At 49.1% G+C, this 12,415-nt stretch overlaps 1 protein-coding gene across 7 annotated transcripts in view; it reads right to left on the bottom strand.

Annotated features, from left to right (window-relative positions):
• Nucleotides 1-9,316: 9,316 nt before the first annotated feature.
• Nucleotides 9,317-12,415, bottom strand: part of ACSM5 (acyl-CoA synthetase medium chain family member 5) — a 28,176-nt gene continuing 25,077 nt past the window's right edge. For 3 of the 7 annotated variants that reach the window (XM_079120880.1, XM_079120879.1, XM_079120881.1), the window contains 2 exons: nt 10,595-10,714; nt 9,317-10,207 (listed from right to left, as the gene is read on the bottom strand). In XM_079120880.1, coding sequence (XP_078977006.1) covers nt 10,124-10,207; nt 10,595-10,714 — 204 coding nt within the window. In that variant the 3' untranslated portion in view covers nt 9,317-10,123. Of the gene's footprint in view, nt 10,208-10,594; nt 10,715-10,841; nt 10,952-10,976; nt 11,022-12,415 lie in introns of those variants that run through there. The other 4 variants (XR_013760691.1, XR_013760692.1, XM_079120878.1 and 1 more) reach the window with 3 other exon arrangements.

Genomic DNA, 12,415 nt, shown 5'->3' with positions numbered 1-12,415 from the left:
TCTTTCTACATGAAACCTTATTCTTCCCTGACTCTCATGCCTGGAACTGATGAATCCATTAATTCTGTCTCAGGCTATCCAGAACCTATCTCAGTCTCTGCCCCATTTCAAAATACCACTTTTACTCCATAAGAGTATTTTGTGGTCTTCTTTCTGGTCTTTCTACCTCTACTTTTGCCCCCTGAAGTCTGTTCTTAAGCAGAGTTAGCCAGACTTAAATCAGACTGTTACTAATTGGCCAAGGGTTCCTTTGTTCAATTCGGTTACAAATCACAAAGTAGCAAAGTGAGGCTCCCTTAGTGTTAGCAGCTCTGTAAAGCTCTCCTTGCTGCTTGCAACTGCTCTCCTAACAGCTCTTCTGTGACTCTCAGCTTTCCACATTGATAGTCCTGGCAGCTCTTAACATTACTAACTTTGCAACGGGCTCAGCCTGCCCAATTTAAGACAGAAATTACAAACAGGCAAAATAAAACTGTTCAAAAGAGACTTTACTGGAGCTTGTGCTGCAGTATAAGGGGGAACAGGGTTTGGGGATGGAGGTTTCCTGGTCAGGCTGATGAGGTGAGCGGAGTGCTACTTTTACAGGCAAAAGTGCCTGACTCCCACATGTGTGCAGTTTCCTGCCTGCTAACTGTGGACTTTCCGTGCTGTCATGCCAGTCTGTGGAGGGTGCTGAGCTGCCTGTCCTGGTTGTCATGGATTGGGGAGGTGCATCTCTGGACTGGAGGGGGGTGTTTAAAGAAGCTGCAGGGTGGAAGGAGACATTGGGAGTAGCTGTGGGGTGGCCAAGTCTCCAGGAGCAGCCACAGGGTGTCAGACGCTACAACTGAAGCAGTGGTTTCCTGGAAACCTTAACCACAGTGGAAGTTGTTGCTATAGCTGCAGAAGAGCAACTGGATCAAGCCCCAGAGCAACCACTGTGGTCATGACATAGGTCCAGGGGACCTCTGAAGCAGTGACAGTCGAGTTGGTGGCCCCGCAGCAGCTGCAGAAGATTCAGTAGGGTGAGCGTCTGCCATGACTACTGCAGATCTGAAGGGGGTGCCGCTGCTCCTCTCTGCCTTCTCTGACCATCTTGGAGTTCTGGGACTGGTCCCTTCCACCGCAGACGGCGCAGTCCCAACTCTGATCCCCGCCACACCTCCACCCTGTGCTTCAGGCCCAGGTGCCACCTGTCTTTATCCCAAGACATCAGTGGCTGCAGCAGAGTGACCAGACATGAGGAAGGGGCCTGGAAACTGTCAGCCAAACAGCCTGTGGGCGGACACCCGCGCGCGGCAGCTTCGCCATGGGAAGAAACAGCAACCTGTTTGAGAAGGGCGGAGAGACGAAACACGAGAAAAGCACCCCTCTGGGGAGGGAGGGTCAGGTCCTCCGATTCCATCTCTAGACCGTGGACTCCTCTGAGTGAAATCCCAAGTCCTCGCTCTTTTCGACCAGGTCATCACCTCAACAGGCTCCTCTCCTGAAACTCTTCCCTTGCTTCCCCGCCCGTCACATGGGCCTCCTTGCTGTTCCACCTGCAGGTAAGACACTCGCCTGCCTCAGGGTCTCTGCAAGTGCTGTTCCCTCTGCTTGAAATTCTCTTCCACCTAAACATTCAGATGCCTCGCTGCCCTACTGCCCTCACATCTTACCAAAGCCCTACTCCACCCTCCTGCCCTGACACTAGCCATCCACCTCTCTGCCATATTTTGTCTTTTTGGTCACATCCGTCTTGCTACACATACTGATATTTTTCTTGATATTGATATTTTTCTTTCCTTTCCCCAGCATAAGCTCTCTGAGAGCAAAGATGTTTGGGTTTGGTGCTTCTTGCTTCCTAAGCCCTAAATCAGTACCTGGTACATATCAAAGGTTGGCCAATAAATATATACTAAATAAAATATCCTCCTTCACCCTTAGAACAACGCTATGAAACAGGAATTACTCTGATCCCCTCTGGATAAATAAGGAAACGCAGGCTTGAAGACATTAACCCCAAGCTCCCACAGCAAGTGAAAAGCAGAGCTAAAACCCAAGGGACCGTCTATGTTGTTCTGGTACCTTGTTGAAATCTCGCCCTTCCCTCCCACTCAGGGAACGTGGCAAGGTGCCACTGTTGCTTACCCTAGACTTGAGGTCTGCTGGGCCCCGAGGCAGCTGGGTAATGGCGTACCCTTCCACCCCTCCCCAGGGCCAGACATCTGAGATTCCCCTTCCTGCCCATCTGCTTTTCAGTTTAGCGAGATGGAAAGTTCATGGCTACTGGAATCAGCTGTCTTTTCTGATCTGACTCCTCATCTTACTATTGGGTGAGTTGGGTAAGTCACTGATCCCCCAAACCTCAGTGTCCCCATCTGGAGAATGGGGCTCACAATGGCGCCTCTCTCAGAAGGTGAGTGTGAGAATGTGGTGAAATAATCCTTTTTTAAAAAAAAATATTTATTTTTTATTTTTTACAGACTGCATTTTGATTCATTGTACATAAATGGGGTACATCATTTTGTTTCTATGGTTGTGTGTGATGTAGGTTCATACCGTTTGTATATCATACATGTACATAGGGTAATAATGTCTGTCTCATTCCACCATTTTTCATACCCCCCATTTCCTCCACATAAAGTTCCTCCATTCTTTTCTCATCCCCCATTCCCTACCTCCATTATATATCATCATCCACTTATCAGGGAAAACATTTGGCCTTTGTTTTTTTGGGATTGGCTTATATCACTTAGCATGATATTCTCCAATTCCATCCATTTATCTGCAAATGTCATAATATTATTCTTCTTTATGGCTGAATAATATTCCATTGTGCATATATACCACAGTTTCTTTATCCATCCTTTTGTTGAAGGGCATCTAGGTTGGTTCCACAATCTAGCTATTGTGAATTGAGCTGCTATAAACATTAATGTGGCTGTGTTACCATAGTATGCTAATTTTAAGTCCTTTAGGTATAAACCAAGGAGTGGGATAACTGGGTCAAAAGGTGGATCCATTCCAAGTTTTCTGAGGATTCTCACACTGCTTTCCAGAGTGGCCTGTTCAACAAATGGTGCTGGGAAAACTGGAAATCCATATGCAGTAAAATGAAATTAAACCTCTATCTCTCACCCTGCTCAAAACTCAACTAAAAATGGATCAAGGACTTAGGAATTAGACCAGAGACCCTGCACCTAATAGATGACAAAGTAGGCCTGATTCTTCATCATGTCGGCTTAGGACCAGATTTCCTTAACAAGACTCCCAAAGCACAAGAAATCAAAGCAAGAATCAATAAATGGGATGGGCTCAAATAAAAAAAACTTTTTTCAGCAAAGAATACAATCAATAATATGAAGAGAGAGCCTACAGAGTGGGAGAAAACCTTTCCCACACACACTTCAGATAGAGCACTAATCTCCAAAATTCATAAAGAACTTACAAAACTTTACACCAAAAATACAAAGAACCCAATCAATAAATGGGCCAAGGAACTGGACACTTTACAGAAAAAGACACACAGGTGATTAATAAATATATGAAAAAGAGTTCAACATCCCTAGTAATTAGAGAAATGCAAACTAAAACCACCCTAGGATTTCATCTTACTCCAATTAGAATGGTTGTTATCAAGAACACAAGCAACAATAGGTGTTGGCGTGGATGTGGGGAAAAAGGCGCACTTGTACATTGCTGGTGGGGCTGCAAATTGGTGAAATAATCCTTACAAATCCCTTTCCGCGGTGGGGGCGTCTAGTGAGAGAGAGCAGCTCTTCTGCAGCTGTTGAGTCATTCACAGAAGCAGAGCTTCGAGGACTTTTGAGATGGTTGGCTGGAGAAGATGAAAGGCAAGAGTGGAACAGGCTGTGCCTCTGGACCCAGGTCCAGACGTCAAAACGAATCCTCAGGCCTCGAGGATGCAAAGCAGAGGGCTCGGGGTGGCGGAGATGAGATGCGTCCCGGGAAAGCCCGCCAGAGGGAGACGTGTCCCAGTCCCACCAGGGGCTGCTGGCGCTGCAGATCACATCAGAGCCTGCATCTTCCCGGCTGGGGAAAGTGGTGCCACTGAGCTTCCTCATGGACAGGGATGGGGCTCCTTAGGCTGCCATTTTTCCTCTGTTTCCTTGGAAACAGAGACCCTCAGGCCAGAGCCCAGACAGGGGCCCCAGAAGCCTGGAAATAAGTGGGCAAAGGCCCATCAGAGGTCTTGGAGACCCTGCAATTCCGCATTCAAAGGGGGCCCTGGGAGGAGAAGAGAGAAGACACCTGAAGCGCATACGAGAAGCAATTTGGGCCCCTTAATGCTGTCTCTCTGGGCCAATCCTAGAAATGGTAGGGCTTGAAAAATCTGATTCTGCCGAGCAGCAGACACAATCTGGGGAAAGTTCCTTACCTGCTCTGGGAAAATTCACAGAATTCCACCCCCTGGCCTGTTTATTTTCCAGCCTTAAAGGTATCTGTCATCCCTTCTTCTAAAATCCTGGGATAGATATTTCTGAATGTCTCAGAATCACACTGCCGTTAGCCTCTTAAATGCTCATCTAGGAAGTTCTCCCGAGGTCTCCCTTCAGTCTCTCCTGCTGTTGCTGTTCAGTGCCTCTTGCCACCTGCCCATATGGATGCCTCAGAGCACAGAGTGTGAGGTCAGCGATGCATCCTCCCTCCCCTTTGGTTCCGATCGGTTGGCCACAGAGGGGAGGCACCAGGACCCCAATACCTGGAGTGGAAATCGAGATCTTGAAGACTGTACCCAAAGGGCTGCCTTCCTCTAAAGTCCTATTGAAGGACATGAAGAAATCGTTGCACTTGCTTGGAAAGGGGAGCCGCACCGTCTGAAGGAGTTTGAAACAAGGGCTCAACCTTCCCATCTGCATTTTGGGTCTCCTGAGAGTCAGACTCTGTGGGTCCATCAGGAGTCCCAAAATAACTGGCTGTTCCACCCATTGCCTCCTCTCCTTTTAAGGTGCCCCCCGACCCATCTTGGGTACCTATCGGCAACATGGAAGTAGTTCCCCTTTGTTGGACTGGCAGTCCTTTCCTGGCTGGGGCAGCAGGGACAGGTTCCACTCCTCCGTTCCCACCATGGCTCCGTTCACAGCCTCACGTGCCCCCACCCGAGTCTGGATTTGAGCTCCCTTCTTTGCAGGAAGGTCCCTCCTCTTCCCTGTACGACACCCGTTGGTTCCTCAGCCCCAGCAATTGGCAGCCTCCTCGCTCACGACTATACGATAGAACCTGGTGGGTGAGCACTGAGGACCAGCGTCAGATTGTCCAGTTTGGGGTTCGGCTTCCCGGCCTCTGAGCCGTGTGTTCATGAACAAGTGATGCTGTCCCCACCCCGAACCTCAGCCTTCTTGTCTGGAAAGTCAGGAAGGACCCCAGGGTACCTCTTAGAGCCCTGAACTTGATGACCTAGCAAACTCGGGCCACCAAGATGCTTTGAAAGGCTACTGCTCGGGATGGTGAACTTGAAACTGCTCCGCTCAGTCACTCTGGAGAAGGGGAGCTAGTTCAACTTTGAACCAGGGTAAAGGTTTCCTTGTATAAAGTAAATTATTTGAGTTATTTGTTTACCTAGTCCAAAAGATGAAAAAAACCAAAACTAAATGCATTGCGTACTGTGAATGCTTAGTAACGTGAAGCCGGATGTGGTTTGGAATGGGGGATTTGCAGGGTGGGGAATGTCTGGATTCCAATTCCCACACCTGCATGGACAGAGGCCTGGGGTCATTGACCACGGATGCAGTGAGTCACACATGATCCGGGAAACAGGTTTGGGAAGTGAGGGACACACACGATCCGGGTAACAGCAGTCCGGGTCTCACAAATGGCAGGAATCTCAGGAAAAGGTCATTTGTCCTCTCAGAAGTTAGGATTAAGGGACCCACAGACCCATTTGGTTTGGAGCTTCCAGAGCCAAATTCTAGAAGCCAGGCCATGGGAGGCTGTTCTTCCTGGAAATCTCTGTCTCTGACCACAAGTCAATTAATATTTATCCGGGACTCCTCTAAGTAGATACGGAGGTGACCAAGACAGAGCCCTCCTGGTTGGGAAGTAATATAGATAATAACATGCAAAAATGGCTTCGCTCATCTTAGATGCTGGTCAGGGTCAGAGGTCAGCTCATGTCACATGTCTGTTCAGAACCCACCCGTGAACTTCAATTTCATGCAAAATAAACATTTGACCTCACGCCGCAAGGTGAGGTCACGCTCCCTCTCCTCCTGCCCGCCTCCAGGTCCTGCCCTTTCACCCCGACTCTGGGCACCTCGGCAGCACCAGCTACCTTCCTGTTCCTTGCAGGTCCAGTCTGCAGGTACTGTTCTTTCTTCTCAGACTGCTTTTCCCTGGTGCCACCTGGGTAACTCCCTCTCCCTCAAATCTTTGCCAGAGATTTTTATCACTGTTTCAAATAAAGATCGGTCACCTACTTAAACTCATACCCACCTCTGGCTGGTTCTCCCTCCTCCCCATTTCCAGGCTATGCTCCTTCCTGCCCATTTCTTTTAATGTGCAATAGAATTTACTTGTTCCTTTTTTTTTTTTTTTTCCTCTTCTCCTTCCATCAGAATCCAAGCTTCACGAGGACAGAGATCTTGGCCTGTCTTGCTCGTTGATTTATCTGAGGGACTTAGGACTGAGGAAGTCTGGGCGCAGAGTTAAGTACTCAGGAAATATTTGAGTGAATGAATAAGTACCGTGACGGAAATAACGCACTTTGACGGGAGAATGTGTGTGACTGTGTGGAGTGTGAACTCTGCGTGTGGCAGCCCACGTGTCTGTGTGTCTGTGTGTCTGTGTGGCTGTGTACGTAACTGCTGGGTGTGAGTGAGTCCCCGTGTGCATGACTGCCCCCTGAGTTTGTGTCCACGTGTGTCTCTGGGGCTGTGGATGCATGGGGTGTGAGATTGTGTGCACCTGGCTGTGGGTTTCACAAGGTGATTTTAGATCAGCAGTTTTCATACTCAAGGTTTGATGTACATTAAGGAAAAAAAAAAGTAATAGCATTCCAGACTTTCATGAATACTATAGAGGATGCAGATATTTTGTTTTAGAAGCGAGTTGAACTAGGTGCCGGGGCGCATGCCTGAATCCCAGCTACTCGGGAGGCTAAAGCAGGAAGATCAGAAGTCTGAGACCAGCCTCAGCAACTTAGTGAGAACTTGTCTCAAAGTAAAAAATAAAAAAGACTTGGGGACATAGCTCAGCGGTAGGGGGCCCCTGGGTTCAATGCCAAGAACCACAAAATAAGTAAACAATTCAAGTGCGCTGACGTGGCACAGGTGGTATGAGAACAGAGCTACAGCCACAGAGGCACAGTGAGAATCAGCACAGGTTGAGAGGAACCGAGGCAAAAACTTTCAGCAGAGCCCTCAGTACCATGCCTGGCACAGAATAAGTTCCTGATAGATCCGCGGTGGCAGCAGAGGCCATCACAGCTGGTATTTCTCATTGGTGACTTTTGGAGCTGGCGGGGAGGTCTGGGCCGTGTGGTGGTAGAGCCTGGCTCCCCATGGTACCTCTGTGGCTGGGAAGTTGGCCTTTTGCCTTTGGAGGTGAGCTAGGCTGAGGTCCGTTTGTGGGAAGGTTGGCTGGGGTGTCAGTGGGGACCGGACCTCTGTTCCTGTCTTGTACCGCTTGAAGTGTGAACCAAGAATTGCTGATTCCAGTCGGGGAGGAGCAGAGTGCCTTAGCCCAGGGGGAGGCAAGAGAGGCCAGAGAATACCCAGCAGGGCAGCCGGAGAGACACTGAGGCAGGTGCCACATCCCCAGCTGCCGTTTCCATCCTCCAAACCTCTTGGCTTCCGGGGAACAAAGAGAGGCAGTAGAGAGAGCTCTGGCCCCCCAACACTTTGGGGGCTCAGGAATCCTAGCAGCCTCCTCTGCTTGACTCTAACCCCCAGGCCAAGAGCCCTGAAGCTGTTGAGTGCCTGGTTTGCAGGATTTCCTGTCCTCTGGCTCCCCCTGCTGTTGGCCTTGGGCAAAGCACCAAAACCCTCAAGAGTCCACCTTTAAAAGGAAGAATCTGCCCAGCACAGGAAGGCCATAAAGACAAACGACACAAAACCAACAGCCAACCAACCAGCCAAATAAATTGCTTCAATAAATGTGTTCTTTAAAGGAATATTTTAAATTTCAGCTTATTGCTGAATTCTTAAATTGAGTCATCCCGAATTATCCGTAAGAGGTGAGTTATACAGATGCCAAAGCGGGACTCCAGGGTTGAATCCCAGCTCTGCGAGGTGCTGGCTGTGTGAACCTCAGCACATGGCTGGGCCTCTCTGTCCCATCTGTGAAATGGGATGTTATCAGCGCCTACCCAGAGGATGGCTGAGGGCTGAAACCCCTGGAGTGGACGTGGCTGTTCCTTCCTGAGCGTGCGTGAACTGTACTGGGAAACAGGAGTCTCTCCTGCCCACCTCAAGACCTTTGCACAGGCTGTGTCCTCTATCCAGAGCACTAACTATCTCTTTAATGACATTATTTCCACTTTTCCTTCAATCCCAGGTTACCAGAAACTTCTTATAGCAGCCTCCCCCAAGACCCTGAGTCCCCTCTGTCCCCACGGTCTGTTTCCTTCACAGCATTTATTTCCATTATTCTGCAATAAATAACACCAGCCTCCCCACGACGAGGCTAAACTCTACGAGAGCCGTGTATGGCTGGGTGGCGCCCTCCTCCATTTGAATGTTGAAGTCCCACCTCCCAGGACCCTAGAATGTGACTGTACTTGGAGACAAGGTCTTTAAAGAGGTGATAGGTTAAAGGAAGATCGTGAGGCCCTCATCCAACAGAGCATGACAGGTGTCCTTAGAAGAAGAGGAGATGGGGACACAGGACTGAATGCACAGAGGAAAGATCATGTGAAGACACAGGGAGAAGTCAGCCATCTGCAGTCCAAGGAGAGAGGTCTCAGAATGAAACCAACCACTGACACCTTGATTTTAGACTTGTAGCTTCCAGAACAGCGAGGAACTATCCCTGGGTCTTTGGGCTGCCCTGTTGGTGGCACTTGGTCATGGCAGCCCTAGCACATTCATACAGGTAGGGACTGCCTTGGCTTTTGCTTATCATGTTCCCAGATCCCAGCACTAAGTAGATGCTCAATAAATATGTATTGGTGAGTAACCGGAGGTGCTGGGAGTTGAGTGGGGGACACTAGGTTCCCTCAGTTTCTCCTGCAAGTGGCTGGTCTCTGCCTCCCAGAGCCACCTTCCAGGGTGAGACGTAGCACACCGGAACTTGAGGACAAAGCATTGATGTGTGAAGGAAGAACTAGACACGGGCAGGAGGTGCTTCAGGAAGATTGTTTCTTTAAGATAACTTTTTCATCAAAATAGTTGTGTCTCCTTAATACGACATCTTGGAATATACAGAAATGCATCGAGAAAAGGAAAGAAAAAAGTTATTTTCCCTCTCTCCTCAATTTTCAGGAAAATTACCACAAACATTTGAATGTGTTTCCTTCCATTTGTGTTTCCAGCCACTGTTTTTTCCTTTATTTTTCAGGGTTGTGATTCTCCACTATGCAAATGTTTTTCCTTCCAATGTTTAAAACAATATAGCTCATGTAATGCCAGGTTCCCTTAACTCTGCCAATGGCCACAGAATAAGCAATGGAGTTGACTGTGTCATGATCCTTTCCCTCTGGCTTTGACATTGATTTCTTTCTTCGCAATGCTGCAGTGAACGTTGTGGTGCACCAGACGTTTTCTACATTTTGAATCCTTTCATTTGTATTAATTCCCAGAGATGGAATTTCTAAGCTAAAGGGTATGGCCAATTTTAGGGTCTGGGTGTACGACCCCGTGGTTTCATGTAAAGGGTTAATCCTTTACACTTCCACCGGCAGTGACTGAGGCCACAGCACCCAAGGCTACGGTGACCTGCCTTTTCTGGGGATCAGTGGGAAGATGCCGAGGAGCCTCCAGGCACGGGGTGAAGCTGAGTGCCATGTGCTCTGGCTCAGTGATGTTCTTCCGTTCGTTTCCAGGGTCATCTGCGGATCCGGAGCTGCCCACGTGGGAGATGAGTGCCTTCAGGTCTGTGGGGTTGTGAGGACGATGCTCCAGGCAGGGGCTGGCTGACTGGCGACCCCACCACGTCCCTCTGGAGCCCTTAGAGGAGGGTTATGGGGCCGTTCTGGGGTGGCCCCTCATCTCCCCCACTCTTGGCTTCTCAATTTACTCCTTTGGATCTTTCCGGAAACTGTCTTTGGCAGTTCTGAAACAAAAGCCACCTAGCGACCCAAAACACAAACAAAACCAAAAGAAAAACCCCTTAGCAACCATCATTTTCCCAGGACACTTTGGTCTTGAGTCATCACCTTCTGCCACAATGCAGGAGAGCTGCCACGAGCCAGGGTTCTCCCCAAGTGATAGCCGTCCACACGGCTGGGCCCGCAGCACCTGGGCCGGTGGCACTTCAGCACCACCCCTGCGTCTGAGTTAAAGGTCAGTTCTTAGGGGAAGAACAAAATGTGCTTCGGAGAGGGTCTGTGAGGAAATGGACTGGGGTGAACCAGCTCCCCGGTACCGGCACGGAGCCTAGGCCTCTGTGGGAGACCAGGGGGCACGCACCCATCTCATTCCCCAGCTGGTGGCATCCGAGAATTCCAGACACTTACCTTCCTGGGGTACTTGTACGGAGCAGTGACCTTTTTCACGTGCTCCTGGAGTTCCCGGGTTAGTGCTTCCGGGTCATGAGAGGAGTAGGCTGGAGAAAGAACTATAAATGCCTTTACCACCTGCATGGGGGAAAACAGAAAGGGTCAAGCCTTCTAGAACCACTCTTCCAGCCTTGTGAACAAGGGCTCACATTTGCCAGTGCTTGGGCACAGCCAGTGACATAGACAACATCCACTCTTCTGTCACCTTCCTTTCCAGGATCAGCTGTTAGAAGCGTTGGCTCTTGTGGAATGACTTCAGAGCCCTGTTTGTCCTCGGACTAGTCCCCAGCCCATGAGGCACCAAAGTGGCCTCTCCTAGGATGCAAACACTTTGGAGCAAAAACCTTCACAAACTCTAGGACCTTTTACTTCCAGGATTTCCCGACTCGGAAGAGAGTGAGACCTGGGTCTGCACAAGCAGACTGACAGAAATCTACTTTTCAAGATCCTGAAAGTATCAATATCTACTTTCAAATATCTACTTTCAAGGGCAGGTGGGTCTTTCAGAGACCACACGTCTGGAAGTTTGCAATCAGCAAACATGGAGCTGTATCACATCCGTTCCAGGCATCCGAGGGACATTCTGCACCTTGGCTTTTCCTGTCCAGGTTTCTCCTACAAGCTGTCTACTGCCAAGAAGGAGAAGAGTCCCAAACTCGGGCACAACCAAACATGGCTTCTGATAAGTCCACTTGGTTGCTAATCCATGCCAGCATGAAACTCTGCTGAGGGTATCACTGTCCTTCCACTCTTCCGAGGTGGGAAGATTACTGTGACTTCATGTTCTGGTAGATCTTAGGAAGGGCGCTCTTTTACTGTGATAAACACTAAACTCTTGCTGTGTGCCAGGTTGTGTTCTAAGCATCACACACAGATTAGCTTGGAGCATGCAGCCTTGGTCACAGACCCGGTTAACTCGTAGTGTGCAGAACAAGGCACGATTTTCCAGGTAGCATATCTCCAGCAAAGAGATGGGACTCACACCTCCCTCCTTCTGGACTCAGATTTTTAGTGGGGAAAATCACTTGGCAAGGGAAGGCTGGCAATATGCAGATGCTCTGGGATGCGCCCTAGCTGGTCTGATTCAGCAGCTCTGACTTGAGGTCTAAAGTCCATATTTTAAATAAGAGCTCCAGATGATGCAGCTGTGAACAGTCCAGGGACCACTTTGAGAATCAGTGCTCCGGCCCTGGTGCTTTTAGCACGGCAAGGTGATGCAGCACTTCTATAAGATTATGTTGGATTTATAGCCAGTGAAAGGTATATGAGTCTGCATGTAAGCTCATCCTTCCCATTCTATCTGTTTCTCTGGGACCCACAAAAAGAAATTTGCATCTGTCCAGTGAAAGCCAAGCTTATTAACCTTGGCTTGGCTCATCTTTCCCCCTGCTATACGTAAACACATTTAGTCATCCTCAAGTTGATGTCCCTCCTGAATTACAGCCAACAGTAACCAGGACTGGTGTATTTGCTGTATTCTCCTCTGCAAGCAGGAAGAAATTCTTATTGGATAGGACGGGTGACAGGACCTGCCTCTGCCACCAAGATCTCTTGTTCGATAGTCAGCCTCCTTTGGACCCAGTTCAATGTCCACTTAAAATGGTAGTGTGGTATTTTCTCTTGGTGTCCCCCCAGAAAGTATCTGCACCTCTAAAGGCGCGAGGCCAATGCTTAATTAAAAAAAGAATGTTTATCTGTGGGTGGCATTTCGACTTTGTGGTACTGGGCGGGGCGAGGTACTGGACAGGGGAATGTGGGCCTTCCTGCTTGCTTGTTGGG

This window comes from Sciurus vulgaris, assembly GCF_902686455.1.
Source record: "Sciurus vulgaris genome assembly, chromosome: 18".
NCBI lineage: Eukaryota > Metazoa > Chordata > Mammalia > Rodentia > Sciuridae > Sciurus > Sciurus vulgaris.
The sequence above is the reverse complement of the archived record's forward strand: the minus strand, read 5'-3'. Positions and strand labels throughout refer to the sequence as shown.